Source organism: Triturus cristatus, chromosome 7 (genome assembly GCF_964204655.1).
Source record: "Triturus cristatus chromosome 7, aTriCri1.1, whole genome shotgun sequence".
Classification (NCBI taxonomy): Eukaryota; Metazoa; Chordata; class Amphibia; order Caudata; family Salamandridae; genus Triturus; species Triturus cristatus.
In genome coordinates this window covers 1,158,685,878-1,158,703,359 of record NC_140590.1, presented here as the reverse complement: position 1 = coordinate 1,158,703,359, position 17,482 = coordinate 1,158,685,878, and the positions used below count along the sequence as shown (strand labels likewise).

Sequence of the window (17,482 nt, the reverse complement as noted above, 5' to 3'; positions counted from 1 at the left end):
TTGTCATTTAGGAGGTGATATTCTGGTAAAACAAGCTGCTTTACATTCCTTCAAGATTAAGCCTGAAGGCTGCTCTCCATAGCTACTACTAGGATAGCTTTCAATAAGGTTATCTTTGACCTCAGACATCATAAGGGTCGTGTGGCCTAGTACAAGGTGCTCACTTTAATTAGTGGGCAGCATATACCAACCCACCTTCTCACATTGGTGTGCAGCGGTTGGGATTCAAGCTTGCTATTGTTTTACCAGATAAATCTCATTGAATGATTAACTGAAAACCACTAATCATTAGGTACATATAATACAATCAAGATTAGAATAAAGTAAGTTCTACTGAACTTGGAGTTGGGCAAGCCAAGGGTCTACCACACCCTTTCTCCAACTCAAGAGAGTTTAGTCTCCACTAGGTTAGGTAGGTGCCTACACCACATAACACTAGTATGTCATCTAGAGGAGAAGTCAGTGGCTCTCTGCCAACTAGATGCAATGGCATCTCTTTCCTAGAATTTAGAGCCATGTGTGCATTTAGGAAGCTGAGGACAGGGAGAACAGCAAACACCTAACGTCTCATTGAGATTTTGCTCTCATATGACCTTAGAAAGACCTTGGATTCTGATGAGGTAGATAGAGTGGGTGGGACAGGGAATGAGGAAAGGCCAGAAAGTGAAAACTTTTTTGACCTGGAATCAAACCCAGACCAGGAGAATCAAAATGATTCTAACCTGGGCAATTGAGATCTTCCTTTAGGTGGGGGAGAAGGCCCCAGTGGCCTTCTCTTTACTCTACCAGGAAGAGTACCGAGTTTACCTAGAAGATCCAGAACTCCCTCTGTGGAGCCCAATCCCTCAGTTACTTCTGTAGGGACTTCCATATCAAACAAGAGGGAATCCTCTTATGATAAGCAGTGCCAATTTCTGCAGCTTGAGAGAGTCAAGCTCAGGCTCAAAAAAGAGCAATTGACCCTAGACAGGAAATCCCTAGAGCTCCAAAGAGCAACAAGAAGATTGGGACTAGAGCCATGGTGGCAGCAACAGTGTCCCTAGAGCTAGAGAATATTCTAATGATCATTGGAACATGAACAAGATAGTCCCTCCCTATCAGAGTGGGGATGACATCCACAAATGGATAACTGCACAAGAAAGGGTGTGTAAGGTACAGAGGGTCCCTCAAGAGCAGTGGGCAGCTATCTTGTGGCTCTCCTTTGCTGACAAAGGTAGAGATAAGCTCCTCACTTTTAGCGAAGAGGATGGTGACAATTACTCAGTATTGAAGAGTGCTCTCATAAATGGGTTTGGCTTAACCACTGAACAATACAGAATTAAGTTCAGAGACACCCAGAAGGCACAGACTCAGGACTACGTTGACTTTGTAGATTGTGCTACTATGGCCCTGGAAGGCTGGTTACTTGGCAGTAAGGTGTGTGATTTTAAAGGATTGTACAATTTAATTATGAGGGAGCAGATCCTTAATAATTGCCAAAATCATTTGTTGCATCCGTATTTGGCTGATTCTGATCTGACCTCTCCCAAAGAATTGGGAAAGAAGACAGACAAATGGGTCAGAACCAGGGTGAAGAAGAAAACTCAGAATCAAGGTGGTGACCAAAAGAAGCAAGATGCTAAAACCTCAGATAAGGGTGGGGAGAAGGGTAAAGACCAGAAGTCTTCACAAGGGCCCCAAAAACCTGCATCTGGGGTTGGGGTCGGGGGGAGTCACAGTCTAACAGAGGAAAAGGCAAAAAGAAACCTTGGTGTCATATCTGTAGAGAGAAGACACATTGGTCAAAATATACCAGTTGTCCAAGGGCCAAGGAATCTACTCCAGCCACCACTGCCCCTAAGGCAACTGTTCCCCCTAGCTCAGTTCCAAGTAGTGGTGTACAGAACAATGGTATAGTAAGGTTAATCTTGGGATCTGGGATGGATTCTGGCCTAGTCAGAATTCCAACTCAGGCTGTTTTGGTCTGTGATGGAGGCATATATATTGCCTCCTTATTTGTCAGTCCCAGTAATCTGGGCAAGTACAGACAACAGCCTTTGATTAATGGTAAGGAGGCCATGGCATACAGGGACACAGGTGCAAGTGTCACAATGGTGACAAAAGATCTTGTGGACCCTGAATAGATCATGTTTGAAAACTATCACCTAAAAACACAAACTCCACAATGCAATTTAAAACAAAAGTCCTAAACGCATTGATATGATGTACTAAGGTGAAACGATCTTTCATATTAATGAAATGCACTCTTTGAAATTTGTAGAGACTATCATATTAAACGTTTGCTGCAAGATGTTTAAGTTAAACGGTGCAGGACACCCTAGTTACTTCCTTTCTTTATCTTAAATTAACCATTACATAACTGTTTGCCGTTTATTTTAAAATACTTTTTATGTTAGTGCTGAGTCGAGTAAACAGCAGTGCAGTGCAGCAGTTGACGGGGGGGGCCAAGGGGGTAAGGCTTCGCATATAAAGATCAGGAGGGCCACATGTGGCCTCTGGGCCCTACTTTCAGTATCACTGCTTGAAACTGTGGTAGGCAGAAGTAAAATGTGAATGACAACAAATGAGAGCGCTAGATAAAGAGAGATAGGAGCAAGTTTGAGAGCCCTTATGTTTTGTGTGTGTGTGTGTATGGATTTTAATTTTGATTTAGAAAACATGTGGCTGCCAAGAACTCTAAAGCTTTTTCTATGCCAGACCTAATGATGTGGAAACTGATTCCTCCTACATCCTCCCTGATTTAAATTATTTTCAACATTGAAAATATATGATTGCAATGTGTTTGGGGGTCCCTTGCTTGTGCAGAGATATTTTGTTAAATAATGGAGCCACGAGAAGAACATCTATGTGTACCAGAGATTCCAATAAAATAGCCTAGGAGTGCACCAAATGTCAGGACAGTTGCCTGTCTAAACACATACCTCCCTTAAGAAAACCACTTGCAAATAAGAAGAGAACACATAAAGAGCTTAAAACACGTGCACCATGTGTAGGCCAGGGAAGGTTCTATTTGCGATGCCCACTTAACTCATCCCCTTATTATATTTTGATTTGAATGTCAAAAATCCCACCTCTCTATCACTTTTCGGGTTCGATTCAACAGCGGAATCCATTGTCTTTGTTGTATCTTCCTGCTCCTTCTTTCCATTGTCATCATTCTCGTTCAGATGAAGAGTAAATGTCTGGAATAGAGAGTTAATAAATAAGACCTGTGTTGCTTACTCCAGGCAGTTAGGACACTATATATACTATACTACTTGTTTGTTTCATTTCAGGTTTATGCTGCATGCTAAAGACAATCCTGTGAAGACTCCTTCTCGAGGCCTTCTTTCAAAAGTGAATCCAGAGATTATCTCATAGCGAGGAGTGACAAATGTTTATAGTGCAAAATAAGTAGCTACTTTCATTCTGCTTTTGTGAATGTGGGGAAACAATTGTCTTTGGGAACTATGTGATATTTGTTTTGAAGATACTTTTAACTACGAAACATATGGATTACAGAAAAGCATCCTAACTAAATCTGAACAAATAATGGAGATCCTAATTACATGGGGAAATCATCTTGAAAGCTTGTTCAAGAACACTGGATAATAAAAAGAAAATATGACATATGTCTGCACCTGGAGAGAAGACTAATAAGTGTGGAAAGATAAGAATAAGGTAGAAAACAAAAGAATGCAAACCAGAGGCAGCACACGAACTACAACCACAGGCAAAAAGGAGGAAGGTAACAACGTATAAAAAACCTGATGAAAAAAGAATCCATGCAGAGAGGAAGGGAGAGAAGCAAAGCTCTAATAGGGACGAAAAAGAAACCAAGTAAGATAATGGAAAATGAAACCAGTAATAAAGTAGAAATTTTGGATGGATGAAATAGAAAGAGGAGGAGGAAGAGAAAATTAAAGATGAAGAGAAGACAGCACAGACAAATGGGAAAACCAGAGTTGAGATTTGGAAATGAGGGAATGAGAAAGATAGCTGTACTTTAGAAAATCACTAGTAAAAATATCTCCGACATATCATTTACAAAAATATCATCCGATTGACAGCAGATTTTCTATTATTAACAATGGGGAAATATTTCTGTCAATGATATTTAGGACACAATATTTTGGTGGAATGATGATTTTTGGATTGCGCTCATCTTGTTGCATATAAAGTGCGAGAAGGGGTGATATCCATACAAGAATAGGCCATGGCAAAAGAAAAAATAGGAAAATGTAAGCATCGAAAAATTAAGCCTCTGACTCTGGGCCTAATTATGAGTTTGGTGGTCTTCGGACCACCAAACTCATTGTACCGCAGTAGTGCTGGTCCGGCCACTGCTTCACCGGTGGTCTGAGCGACAGATTACAGCTTGGGCAGTCAGACCGCCATGGCACCACTGCAATCACGAGGTAACAGAGGTCCCTGGCGGGGGGGGGGGCAGGGGTCAGTGGGCCCCAATATGCTTAGTGGTGCCCTGCGGCACTGGCAAGCATATTACGACTTTCCTCACCGCCAGCGGTTTCATGGAGGTTCTTACTCCATGAAAGCGGTCGGTGAGGAAAGTTATTTCCCCTGTGCACGGGGGTTCATGCAGGGGAGGACATGTTGCGCCCTCCTGTGCACATGCACCCCAGTTCCTGCACGGCATGCACTGCAGAGTCCATGCCGTGCAGGAACTGTCTTTGGTGCTCCCATTGCGGTGCCCATTTTCAGAGGCAAACAAGGAAACCCTTAGTCTGGCGTGCAGTGCTCACACGCGTTTGGCAGTATGGGAGCATGGTGGCAGCATGGCAGACCCGCTCCCACACAGTCAAAGTCGTAATTGGGCCCTCTGTGAAAAGAATGTAAACACCTTGCATATTTGCCGATGGGCCGATGGAGGAGTTCAGTTTGATTTCTACTGAAGCTCCAGACAGTACCAAATCGAGGCCAGAAAAATCTCTGCAATAGCTGGCTTGGGTCCCTGCATGAGCCCAGATGGTTCCTTGCAGTTCAGATTGGGACCCTTAGGACTTCAGCTAGCTCCTGCATGAACCTGATTGAGCAAATGCAGGAATCTAGATTGGACTCTTTTAAAGGATTTCAACTGGCACCTTAAAAGAGCTCAGCTGGATCCTTGCAGAAGCTCAGATGGGCTCCCAGATCAGATCCCTTTCCCTTTGTGAACGTTGCTAAAACATTTTTTAAGATCAGGCAGTGGGCTGAATTTAAGAACAAAAAAATTGCTTTATTTAAGAGCGATCACAAACATGGAGGTCCGCTGACTCTAGCAGGCCACCATCCCTGTGATGCAGCCAATCAAAGCAGGTCACAATTTGCGACCTACCTCAATAATATTCATGATGTAGGTCTATTTACAACCCACTACGAATCGCTCATTATTGAAATAAGGGTTAGATATAACTTTATTACATTAGTCCTCCGGTCTAGTGTCTCCCTCTTGCAATTACTTGTTTTCCGATTTCTCCTCCAGTCTATCCCTGGCGCCGGGAAACCCACTGCGGGTAGCTGCGCGCAATATAAGTTCAATAAAATAAATAATAGTAATGGCAATTACCATATAGCTATTCCCAAAACATTGTTATTACTAATGTTAGTACATCTGGCCCTAAGTGATTTGTGGGGATTCACAGGACGTTGAACCGATGCTGGAACTCAAACCTGGTTTCCCAGTTTCACAGCGAGCAGCTCAGGCTGTTATGCCACATCTCCTCCCTTTCACCCCTTGCTTTTCCCGCATGAAGGCTAGCTGAGGCCCAAGCATTTATTTCGCCTGTGAGTCTGTTAGACAGTATTGGCATTAAGATGGTTTCTTCACAATGACGTCATATCAAGCAGCTACTCTAACAGATGCAGCGTTGCAGTGCAGCACCTCACTGTGCTCATCTGTCTCATATTTGCTCTTTCACTTATTTTGGTAGTGCTGGACATGTGCACTATAGCAGGGATACACATGCGGTACAATTTTCTCCTAAGCACAGCCAAAGACTGCCAGATGCTGACCTCTCACAGTCTACCTCCCAAATACCCTTGTGTACCTCTCGCCCTTTGGGTTTGGTGTCTGGGCATCCAATAAGACTGAAGAGGTGAATCAGAATGACACTGAGTATGAACAGCAATTGGTACTTCTCCCACCAAAGCTTTCTACTGCAACAAGATGGTGTTCCCTAGATCGCTCTGTCCTTGTGTGTTCTACCTCTTGATTACCCCTTACCATCTCTGCAAGTGGCAGTTGGTGGTTGTAAAACCTTGAGCCAAAGGCAAAAGGACGCATGCTCAAAATCCAATACACAAATTTCAAATGGTCAATTTAAATGCATACAGTCTGCGCAGTTGCAGGACCTTGACCCTCAAGCTGGCTCACTTTTGCTGGTACCCACCCTATCTTATACTACCCTATGTCAACTCCAATCCGGTAAGTGTAGTCCCATGGGTTAACACACCTGCTACTGAGTCATGGTCCGGGTGACTCCCCACTTTTAAATGTCCACATGTAGATTGAATTTTAAGAGTGGATTTTGAAGCTCAAGCTTGGTGTTGGGAGACAAGAGTTCAGGTTTCATTTTTTCTCTTTAACTTTACATTTCTGCTCAGGTCGTGTGTTCCTTCCCATGTGCTACAGTCCATTTTAATATTTTTTGCATTGCTCATAGGTCGTCACCTGGACCTCAGCACTGTTCATCCCGTCCTTTGTCCCTGTAGTTACTCTGTCCACAGGCCACGAGAAGCCTCTAGCAGTAGTCTGTAGGCTGTACTCAGATTAAGCCCTGACAAAAGAAATCAAAAACAAAATACTGACAAAGGCAGTGGTGGCTACTGTGAAGGCAAACTTGGGGAACAGCATGAAGAGTTAGTGCAGGGGGCAGCGCAGGGGAGAAAAATTGGGAAAATAATATATTACTTCCCTGCTGGCTGCCATCCTGGTGGTCTTCTGCTCAACGGCAGCTCCTGCATATTGGCGGAGGAGCGTTACCCCGCATGCTGCCAGCGCAGCAGCCACACAAATTTATAAAATGATAATAAATGAACAAGTTACTTACCTTTGGTAATGATGTATCTGTAAGAGACATTAGAATTACCGCCAGGCATCAGACTGGATCAGGAGAATTTTTTCATAGCAGTCCCACTGCGCGTAGGTATGTGTCGTGGACGCCGGGATGACGTCACGGTGTCTACTTAGACGATGCCCCTGCACGCTGATATCAGTTCTAACACGACCTTTCACGCCAGAAGTGCAGAGCCATGCAAGACACTGACCACTGGTGCACATAACTAGGGCCCTGTAAGGGACTCCCTGTCCCTAGAAGTCAGTTGGCAGAACGGGGAGGATGGGTGGTGCGGTAAGAAATCTATAACTACTAATGTCTTTTACAGATACATCATTACTGAAGGTAAGTAACTTGTTCATCTGAAAGAGACCGTTGTTATAGATTCCTTACCTCAGAAAAGATACCCAGGCAATGCCAACCCGGACGTGGGTCTGCGAACTAAGTTCACACCAGGAAGTCCTGGAGAACAGAACGGTCCAAAAAGCCATCTCTACGGACTTGGCTGTCCAGGCAGTAATGTTTTGTGAATGTGTGCAGGGATGCCCACGTGGCTGCCTGGCAGATGTCAACCAACTGAACTCCACGTCCCAAAGCAGTAGTGTCTGTCGTCGCCCTGGTAGAGTGGGTGCGCAGTCCTACTGGAAGTTCCTTTTTTGCCAAAGAATAACAAATCTTAATGCATAAGACAACCCATCGAGAGATGATAAGTTTGTGCACTGCCCGACCTTTCTTGGCGCCCACATAACCCACAAAGAGTTGATTGTCTACCCGGAAGTCTTTAGTGCGGTCAAGGTTTTGGGTTCAGACAGTGGAGTCTCTTCTCTTTGGAAGGGTGCTGAGGCAGGAAGAAGGTGGGCAATGTGATGGTCTGAACTATGTGGAAAGAGGCAACCACTTTGGACAGAAAAGAGGGCCTAGTACGGAGGACTACTTTGTCCAGATGGACAGCAAGAAGGTCCATAGGGTCCACGACCCCACCCCGCCCTGTTTGTTGCTATACCACATGGTGGTGGTGTTATCCGTGAACACCTGCACTACTCTTCTTTTGACAGAGGGAAGGAACGTCTTCAGTGCAAGATGAATCGCCCAGAGCTCCAGAAGGTTGATGTGGAGCCCAGACTCCGCCGGAAACCTCTGATCTCCATCTCCCGCATGTGGCCGCCCCATCCCAGAAGTGACGCATCCGTCACTACTGTGAACTCTGATTGAGGAAGGGAGAGGAATCTGCCGCTGACCCAATCCTGGTTTGTGAGCCACCATTGCAACTGACTTGCAGTCTCCTCCGAGATCTGGATGACATCGGAAAAATTCCCCTGATGCTGCGTCCACTGGAACTTCAGGTCCCACTGCAGAGCCCGCATACCCCATCTGGCATGATCCACCAGCAAGATGCAGGAGGCCATGAGGCCCAGCAACCTGAGGGTCATTTTCACCGAAATCCGGGATAGAGGTTGAAACATCGGTATCATATCCCAAATATCCCGGACTCGTTGCTCGGGAGGATAGACCCGAAACTGTGCTGTGTCAGGGAATCAGGTGTGACTTTGGCATGTTGATAGTGAACCCCAGCGAATGCAGGAGGTTTGCCATAGTCTGGAGGTGAGAGACGACAGCCTGGGCAGAGCTTCCCTTCAACAGCCAGTCGCCGGGATAGGGGAAGACTGGAACCCCTTTTCTGCGCAGATAAGCTGCGACCACCGCCACCACTTTCGTGAACACCCGAGGGGCGCTGGTAAGGCCAAAGTGGAGCACAATAAACTGAAAATGTTTGTGGCCTACCGTGAACCATAGGTAACGCCGGTGGGCAGGCAAGACAGGGATGTGAAAATAAGAGTCCTGCAAGTCCAACCCTACCTTCCAGTCTCCAGGTTTGAGGGCAGACAAGACCTGAGCTAAGGTTAACATCTTGACCTTCTCCTTCCAGAGGAAGAGGTTGACGTACCTGAAGTCTAAGATAGGATGCAGACCTTTGTCCTTCTTGGGTACCAGAAAGTGGTGGGAGTAGCAACGATGACCTACTTCTGGCGCAGGGACGCATTCAACAACTCCCTTGGTCAAGAGAGAAGTAATTTCCTGGTGGAGAAGGGATAAATGATCCTCCGACATACGATGGAGTGTAGGTGGCATGGAGGGAGAGGGAAGTCTTGAAGTGGAGGGAGTAGCCCCTTCGGACTATTTGCAAAACCCACCAGTTCAACGTGATGATTCGCCAGTGGGGGAGGTGATAGCGGATCCTGCCGCCTGCTGGCAACTGGTGGCCCTGAAAGGTCAGACTAGGAATGCTTGGAGGCTGCTGCAGGGAGGGCATTGGTGGACTGGCCCGCCCGCTAGCCCCCAAACCCATGATGCTGGTTCCCACGTCCCCGGCCGTGCAGAGGCTGGGTAGCTTGTAAAGGCCTGTGGCTCTGGGTAGAACGTGGGGGGGGCACCCTTGCCATAGCCACGAAAGGGGCGAAAGGCAGACTGCATGGAGCGAGAGGTGAAAGCGAGGCCCGAAGATCTGGCCTTAGCCCTAGCGTCCTTGAAACACTCGAGCGTGTTGTCCGCCTTGTCGCCAAACAGATGACGGCCATCAAAAGGCATGTCGGAAAGAATCAATTGGACATCCCCAGAGAAGCCAATGGACCTCAGCCAGGCGTAGTGTCTCAGGGCTACTGACGTTAAAATTGTTCTACCCAGCCCACACCAGATGGTGAACTTCACTCTGTCTCGACCCTCTGCAACAGCGCGGGTGAGCATGGCCCGGGCCTCCTCCGGGCACTGTGGCAGAACTTGTGCAACCGTGTCCCATACACTGTTTTTGTAACGGCCCAAGAGACATGCAGTGTTCACCGACTGCAGTCCGAAGATGGCGGAAGAAAACATCTTCTTCCCAAGATGGTTCAGCTACTTAGATTCCCTATCTGAGGGAGCTGTAGGGAATGAGTGTAAGAAAGTGGTTCTGTATATACTGTTCCCAAATAGGTACAGTGTGCACAGAGTCCATAGTCCCCAGAGGTTTGGCAGAGGCTAAAGTTAGATATAACCTTACTCTCTAAAGTGGTAGCTTGGTCGAGCAGTAAGGCAGTATCAGAGGACAGTGTAAAGCATTTGTTGTACACAGTCAGCAAATGGTCTCACACACTCAAGAACTGAACTCTAGGCCAATGGTTTGTATATAAATATATAGTAGTTTTATTTTAGAACCAACAATAGGTATCAAAATATACTTTCTCAGATTGAGATGCTTTAGTTAAATACTTTTCAATAAGCAATAGACATTGGAATGCAATAGTTGCAGTTGTTGCAATAGGCAACACAATTTCAAACACAATAATACATTGAGCTCAATGGGAATTTCTAGTTAAATGCAATTGATTACTTTTTGGATTACTTTTTTTACCACAGGACTGGATCCTAGATTCAGTCCTGGGACATCTCCTGTAAACAGTTGAGTAAAATCTTTTGGTTACAGTTGTGATTTTTAAGGAATATTTTTGTATTTTAAAAGTTGCCAGAAACTTTTTCACATAGAATCACCTATGTTATCCTATGGGAGAAAATTCACTTAGCAGGTAAGTTGGGTTATTGTTACTTTTTCTAACTCAGTGTTGGATCCTGGATGCAGCACTGGTGCATCTCCTGTAAACATTTGAAAGAATGAGTTTTTGTTATACAGGCGATTTTTAACGAATATTTGTACGTTTGCAAAATCGACACTTAGAAGAATTTCTGACGAAAACCAGGCAATGTTATCCTATGGAGGAAAATCAACTTAGCGGTAAGTACGGTTGTAATTACTTTGCAGGGTCAGTGCTGGGCACCAAGATCCAGCACTGGGATCTCTCCTGATAGCAGGTGAGTAAATTTGTTTTCGTTATTCGGCTGAGTTTAGATGAATATTTTAAAGTTTCAAAACTCGACACTTCGAAGAAGTTCCAAGTGAAACCAGTCAATGTTACGCTATGGAAGAAAAGTGAGTTATCAGCTTTTGGGTAAGTACTCGACTGCCAGAGTTAAGGTTCTGGGCATAGACTCAGGGGTCTCCCAGGGTCAGGTAAGTACAGTTGTTACACCCTCAGCGGCACAGGGGCAGCCGGGTGCAGAGTGAGTTAGGCCCATTGTTATCCTATGGGAGGCAGGGGGCCTTTGGTTGGTGGCTGCTCGCTGGCAGGCCACGCGGCTGTGGGAGCTGGGTTCCTGGTCACTTGCTCAGGGCAAATGGGGAAGTAGATTAGGACAGAGGTTGCACTCCCAGGGGCACTCGGGTGGCTGGGTGCAGGGTGCTTTTGAGCCATCGGGCGCTCAATGGATTTCAATGAAGAAGCTCAAGAACGAACAAAGGCTGCAAGCTCAGGGACGAAGATTCTTCAGGTGCGACCACCACCTCGAGAGGTAAGTTGGCTAGTTGGAGCATAGGTAGGCACCCAGGAGTTGGGCACAGGGGGCCGCAGGGCGCCGGGTACAGGGGTGCCTTTTGCCGTCGGGAAATCTTACGCTCTGCTGGTCGCGGTTGGAGGGGTCCCTGGTTCTGAGGCTGCAGGCATCATCAGGAGCGTCGAGGTGGGTCCTTGGGTGCTGGATTCGGGGTCACAGTTGCCGGGGGGACGTCCTTGTGGTCTTTGTTCCCTCCGGCACAGGCCAGGCTTGGCGGGTGCAGAGTGTGCAGGGTTCGCGGTTCCTGACTGATGCCAGGGGCATGTTAATTGCTTAGCAGGAGCAGGTTCGAGGGTCGACAGGCCTGTAGGGCTGGGGCCAAATCAGTTGGTGTCTTCCTCTTGTTAGCAGCTGCACAGCAGCTCTTCTTGTTTCTTGTTTCAGTTTCTGGATCTGAGGAAGGAAGGTTCAGGGTGCCCAAAAATATTAAATTTAGGGGTGTTACAGATAGGTAAAGGGCAAGGACCAATGGGTCCCTTCCCTGGGGTGGGTACACCTCCTATCCTGACAATCTCCTGTGGGAGGGGGGCAGTAGCCTAGTCCTGATTGGGCAGGGCTTCCCATCTTCAAGATGGCAAGAGCACAGAGATGTGCTTCACCTCGCCTCCCCCAACTGAGGGGTGGGGTTGGCAGAGGCTGGCACACCCCCTCTCCTTCCTTGGGGTTTCCGGCCAGTATTCCCGCCAGAGTGGGGGTCAGAACCGGTAGGGACCAGTTGCTGAGTACAGCAAGTGGCCTGGAGAAGCTCACAAAGGCGGCATGCCTTTGAAGCTTCCCCTGCACATCCTGGGGGAGGAGACCTAGCACCTCGCCCAGGATGTGTATTGTTGCAGGTCCAGGAGAGCGGATGGCTCTCTACCCAGGGGTCCAGCAACATGTCTGCTGTGTGGCAGCCTAGCCAGCCCCTCAGACAAGACGTGGATTGTAGGTTAGGTTCAGGCGGCAACTCTAAGTTGCCCTCTCTCGTGCATCTTACATTAAATCCCACACTGGCATCAGTGTGGGTTTAATGTGCTGAGAAGTTTGATAGCAAACTGCTCAGTCTACAGTGTTGCCATCATGGTGCTGTGGAGTTCGTGTTGCCGACCTCCCAGCACCATATACTCTTAATGGCAGCACTGCACTTACAGTGCCCAGGAATGGACCTGGGTACTGTAGGGGCACAGGGCTCATGCACCTGTGCCCACACCACTGGCATAGTGCACCCAGCTAGAGGGGTGACTGTGGTATGCCAGGGCAGTGTGTGTTGTGGGCATGGCACAGGGATGTGTGCCATGTCGACTCTCTGTTTTGTTCTGCACCAAGTCACTTAGCCTGCATAGGCAGTGTGTGTGTGTCAGGCTGCAGGGCCTCTAAGGGTGGCACAATAAGTGCTGCAGCCCTTAGGGGCCTTCTCCGGTCACAGTGCCCTGGGTACCTATGGTACCATTTACCAGGGGCTGACCTGTGGCCAGAGATGGCAATTGGGTTTAGGCTGTCATGCAGTGTTAGGGAAGGAACACATGCCCTGGGTACCTGATTGGCAGGAGCCCAAGGCACACTCAGTCAAAGTACATCATCAATTCAGTAAAAAGTGGGGGCATACCATGCAATCAAGATGGCACTTTCTCACAATGAGCCTTTAGAGGTTTGGGCTTGGACCATCAAGCTCTCTGGGGTAGTGTGTTGGGAGAGGAAAAGTGGGTCACCCGGGGCCAGGCGGTAGCGTCGGGCAATCATCCTATCCACAGCCCTGTGCTGAGTTTGGACCAAGTGCCCAGAAGGATGTCAGTGAGGGCCTCATTAAAAGGCTCCGAAGAGGGTGCTGCTGGCTGAAGCACCTCAGTCAGGAGGTTAGTCCTGACTGCCACCATAGAAAGCTTGAGGCCCAAGGCCTCAGCTGCCTATTCAACACCACAGCGTAGGAGGCTCCCTCTGTAGCCACGGTAGGGGGAGAAAGCATATTAAGATCTGGGGAGGTATCCAGACCGCTGGCATCACCCAACTCCTCTCTCCAGTCCAACTCTTTAGGTTGGTCTGCAAGAGGGTCAACAGACCTCTCCTAGTCCCCCTCGCCGTCCACTGGCTGCCACTCAGGGCGGTAGGGAACACCAGGGATGAACAGAAGGACAAATGTACCCTCTGGCCACGGTACCGACATTGGTCAATGTCGGTCCGGTACCGTGTCCAAGTCGGGGGTGAAGCTGGAGTAGACGCCAGCTGGGGGTGCAGCCGGCGTCAGGGGTGTCGCCACTGGAATTGGCACCGGGGAAGGTACCATGAGGTCGACTGGCACCGATCCGGATATAGGCCTGGATCCTTGGGGCCCCTGCGGCACCAAAGCCGGAGCTGCCGGCATCAAAGGCCTAGAGCCCCCAGCCGAGTCCGCGGGACCAGAAGGCGAACTGGCGACGTAGGGCTGCCCAAAGATGACGTGGAGGGCTTCGTAAAAAGCACGAAGCTGGGCAGGAGACGCTCCGGCTCCCGGAAAGGGAGGGAAGCATGGAGTCGTCCCAGCAGGCTCCGAGGACAGAACCGGGCAGCGGCGATGCTCCGGGTCCCACGCTGCGTCGGCCAACGGACGGTGGGAAGGCGATGAGCGAAGATGCTTCTTCACCTTTTTCATGTGCTTCGACTTACCCGATGATGAATGGTGATGGCTCTGTGACCAGTCCCACGACTTCCCCCTTGACCGGGACCTCAAATGATGCTGAGTGGAGTTCCATGCTGCCAAAACTTTTCGGGGCCGCTCCTGCAAAGACTTCAAGTTCAGGGCCCGGCAGTCGGAGCACGACTTTGGGTCATGGTCGCGATCCAGGCACCAAAGGCACACGAGGAGCAGATCGGTGACCGACATCAACTTGTGACAGGAGTTACAGGGCTAGAAACTAGGCGACGATTGGACATTCCTCATGCACCAGGAGTTGCTAAGACTCAAAAAAGATGATGACACAAGTCAAAAAAGTGATTAGGGGCATGCTCTCTCCGGATCTGCCCAGGCTGGCACGGAAAGGGAAGCACTGACGTCAGCGCACAGGGGCGGCGTCTGAGTAGACACCGCAACGTCATCCCGGTGACCACGACGCCGACAATGAATGCAGAGTCGACCGACGCCACCAACCAATGAGCAGGGGTACTGCTACTAAAAAAATTCTCCAGATCCAGTCTGAGGCCTGGGAGTAATTCTAAGGTAAGGAATCTATAACTACGGTCTCTTTCAGATACCATTTTATAAATGTGTTTAAGGCTTGTGCTGTTCCAACACAATGGCAGGGGGAGGGCTGATGAGTGCGATTGCACTAGTAATGCAGTCCCCTGCCAGTGTGCAGGTCAGAGTGGTCAGCTGCCTAAAGCCGACCAATCTGACCCTGCGCACTTCAGAGCCTGTATTCCCAAGGCTGAGAAACAGTTGAGGGATTGCAGCCTCAGGACCTCAGCTTCAAAATGAGTACTGGGTTAGCCTGCTCCAAGATTCGCTGGTTTTTCATTGTCCTAGAACTAAAGTTCTTCCCTTTCCACCGGAGTCAGCCAAGGAGAGCCAGGAGGGAGACCGCATCCAGATCCTGCGACAGCGAGGACACGGTAATGAGGATTGGGCGGCAGGCCAGTTCTTTGTATTTTTTTTGTTTTTGTGTGTTGTATGTTTAACCCCTCCTCCCCAGCTCCCAGTAATACTCCACCCCGTCCACTCTGACCGCACACCAGTTGCTACTGCTTCTGCTAGTCTACTCCTGTCCACTACCAGCAGACAATGCACAGCCCCCCAGATAGCAAGACTTGGCTCAGTGTCAGAGAAGAAAAATGAAATGATAAAAACTTGTTTTATTATCATTATATTTTTTTCTGTGTGCACTGTACAATTGTTATTATTTTCTTTTAAATATATTCCGTAATTTTAAATGATTTCAAATTTGTAATTTAATTGCAATAGTAATGTATAGTGCTGTAGTGGGATGTTGGCTTTGCAGTGGGTTAGGGTGAGAAGTTGAATAAGTAATAATTAACTCATTAATCATTTTTAACTAAGTATGTAATTGATATTAATTTTGCACATTGTGTTATACTGATTTATTTTAGTTTTATTTTAGGTTGGGATTGCTAGGTTTTTAGGGTATAGGGTGGAAAGTTAATTAAGTAATAATGAAATAAAATTAGCTAGTAATTGTAATTAATATTTTAATTGATTAATACTTATGTATATTGTGTAATAATTATATATTGTATTTATATTTTAGGTGTGGGCTCTAGGTTTTTAGAGGTATAGGGCGGGATGTTAATTAAGTAATTATTAAACAACCATTATTTTTGTAATAGATAATTATAAAATTGTTCAATATTTATATTAATTGTTTATTATTTTGTAATACCTATGCTTATGCAGATTACTATTGTTTATGTTAAGAGTTTTATACTTCTTAATTAAATATTAGGGTTATTCGAATATGTAATGTGTTTGATGTGAAGTACTTTCTCTACTGTTGCACAGAGTGGAGTTGGAATAGTAGTTAACCCCTCTGAAGTCCAAAACTTACCCTTGTGCAATACAGACTGGAGCTGTAATAGAAAATCTTAACCTCCGAAGTCCAATGCTTTCCTTACTGTTGCACAAACTGGAGTGGGAATAGTAAATGTTATCCCTTTGAAGTCCAAAGCATTTCCAGCTGTTATACAGACTGGAGTGAGAATAATACGTTTAACTCCACGGGAGTCAACCACTTTCCCTACTGTAGTACAGACTAGCGCCGAAGTCCATCGTTTTCCAAACTGTTGTATAAGGTGGAGTGGGAATGACAAATATAACCCATGTCAAATTCCAAAGCATAACCTGCTATTGTGCAGACTGGAGTAAGAATAATAAATGTAATCCCTCTGAAGTCGAATGCTTTCCCCACTCTTTATAATACTTTGAATATATGTGTTTTTTGGGGGTTTTAAATGTGTCATAATTAACTTATTGTCTAAATTAATCAACATCATTTAGATTTGTAATTTTTTATATTTCTATGGTTTTATTGTGTATGTAATATATATATATATATATATACACACACACACATTATCTCCCGGCGGTCGCCAGTAGATAGTTATAGTTAGGACCGAGTTTCCATAGGAAATCTCAAAATTCTATTTTGAATAACTTTGGCGCCGATTGACGAATCCTCGCGAAATTTTCAAAACTAATGGGGCGCTCCGCTCTGCTCCTACCCTGAAAGTCTCGGGGTGATTCGTCAAGCGGGGGCCGAGAAAAAGGGGGGTCCCAAAACACGTTTTCCCCATGGATTTTTCCATAGGGACTTTAGTCCCAGCTACAGCCCGAACGGCTGAACAGAATTACGTGAAATTTGGCAGAGAGGTAGCCATAAGGTCCATGAAGTGCCTTTTGCAGGTTTGGTGTAAATCTGCTCAGTATTTCCAGAGAAAATAGCATTTAAATCAATATATATATCTGTACGCGAGCAGCGTGCGCGCTGGGTGCGCGCACCTTGCCGTGCGCAAGCGCAATTCTGATTGGTTGTTAGATCTTAGTAAACATTCAAATCAGTCAAAACCAGGAAGTGTCGGCCGCCATTTTGTCTCTCGCACTCTGAGGGGGTGAAAAACAAATGTGGAGAACGTGAACAGGGGGCAGGGTGGACAGTTCCCGACCCCCTAGCTGTGGTCAGGGGGTCCCAGAAAAATCGCCGAGAATCACCACCAAAACGTAAAAAATTCTGCGAAGTTCGCGCAGCATGTGCGCACTCCGTGATTTTTCGAAAAAAAAAAAAATGTATTTGGCCCTTGGGGGCGAAGCGCTCCGTGCCCACCGCGCGCGCTCGGTGCGCGAAGCGATCCGTGCGCGCACGGCACGAAGTGCGTAAAGTGTGCGCGAGGTGCGCGAAGCGCTCCGTATGCCCACTGTGCGCGCACGGTGCGCGCACGGCACGAACTGCGTAAAGTGGGCGTGCGGTGCGCGAAGCGCAGCGTGCTTCCGAGCGCGAACGGTGCGCGCCGTGAAAAAGTTTTGTTTAAAAAAAATATTAAAAAATACATAACTTAGCATTTAAAAAACC

At 47.1% G+C, this 17,482-nt stretch overlaps 1 protein-coding gene across 1 annotated transcript in view; it reads right to left on the bottom strand.

The window, feature by feature from the left end:
• Positions 1-17,482, bottom strand: part of LOC146811315 (uncharacterized) — a 1,339,659-nt gene that overhangs the window by 1,185,945 nt on the left and 136,232 nt on the right. The window contains exon 5 of the mRNA XM_085615056.1: positions 3,072-3,182. Coding sequence (XP_085471182.1) covers positions 3,072-3,182 — 111 coding nt within the window. The remainder of the gene's footprint in view (positions 1-3,071; positions 3,183-17,482) is intronic.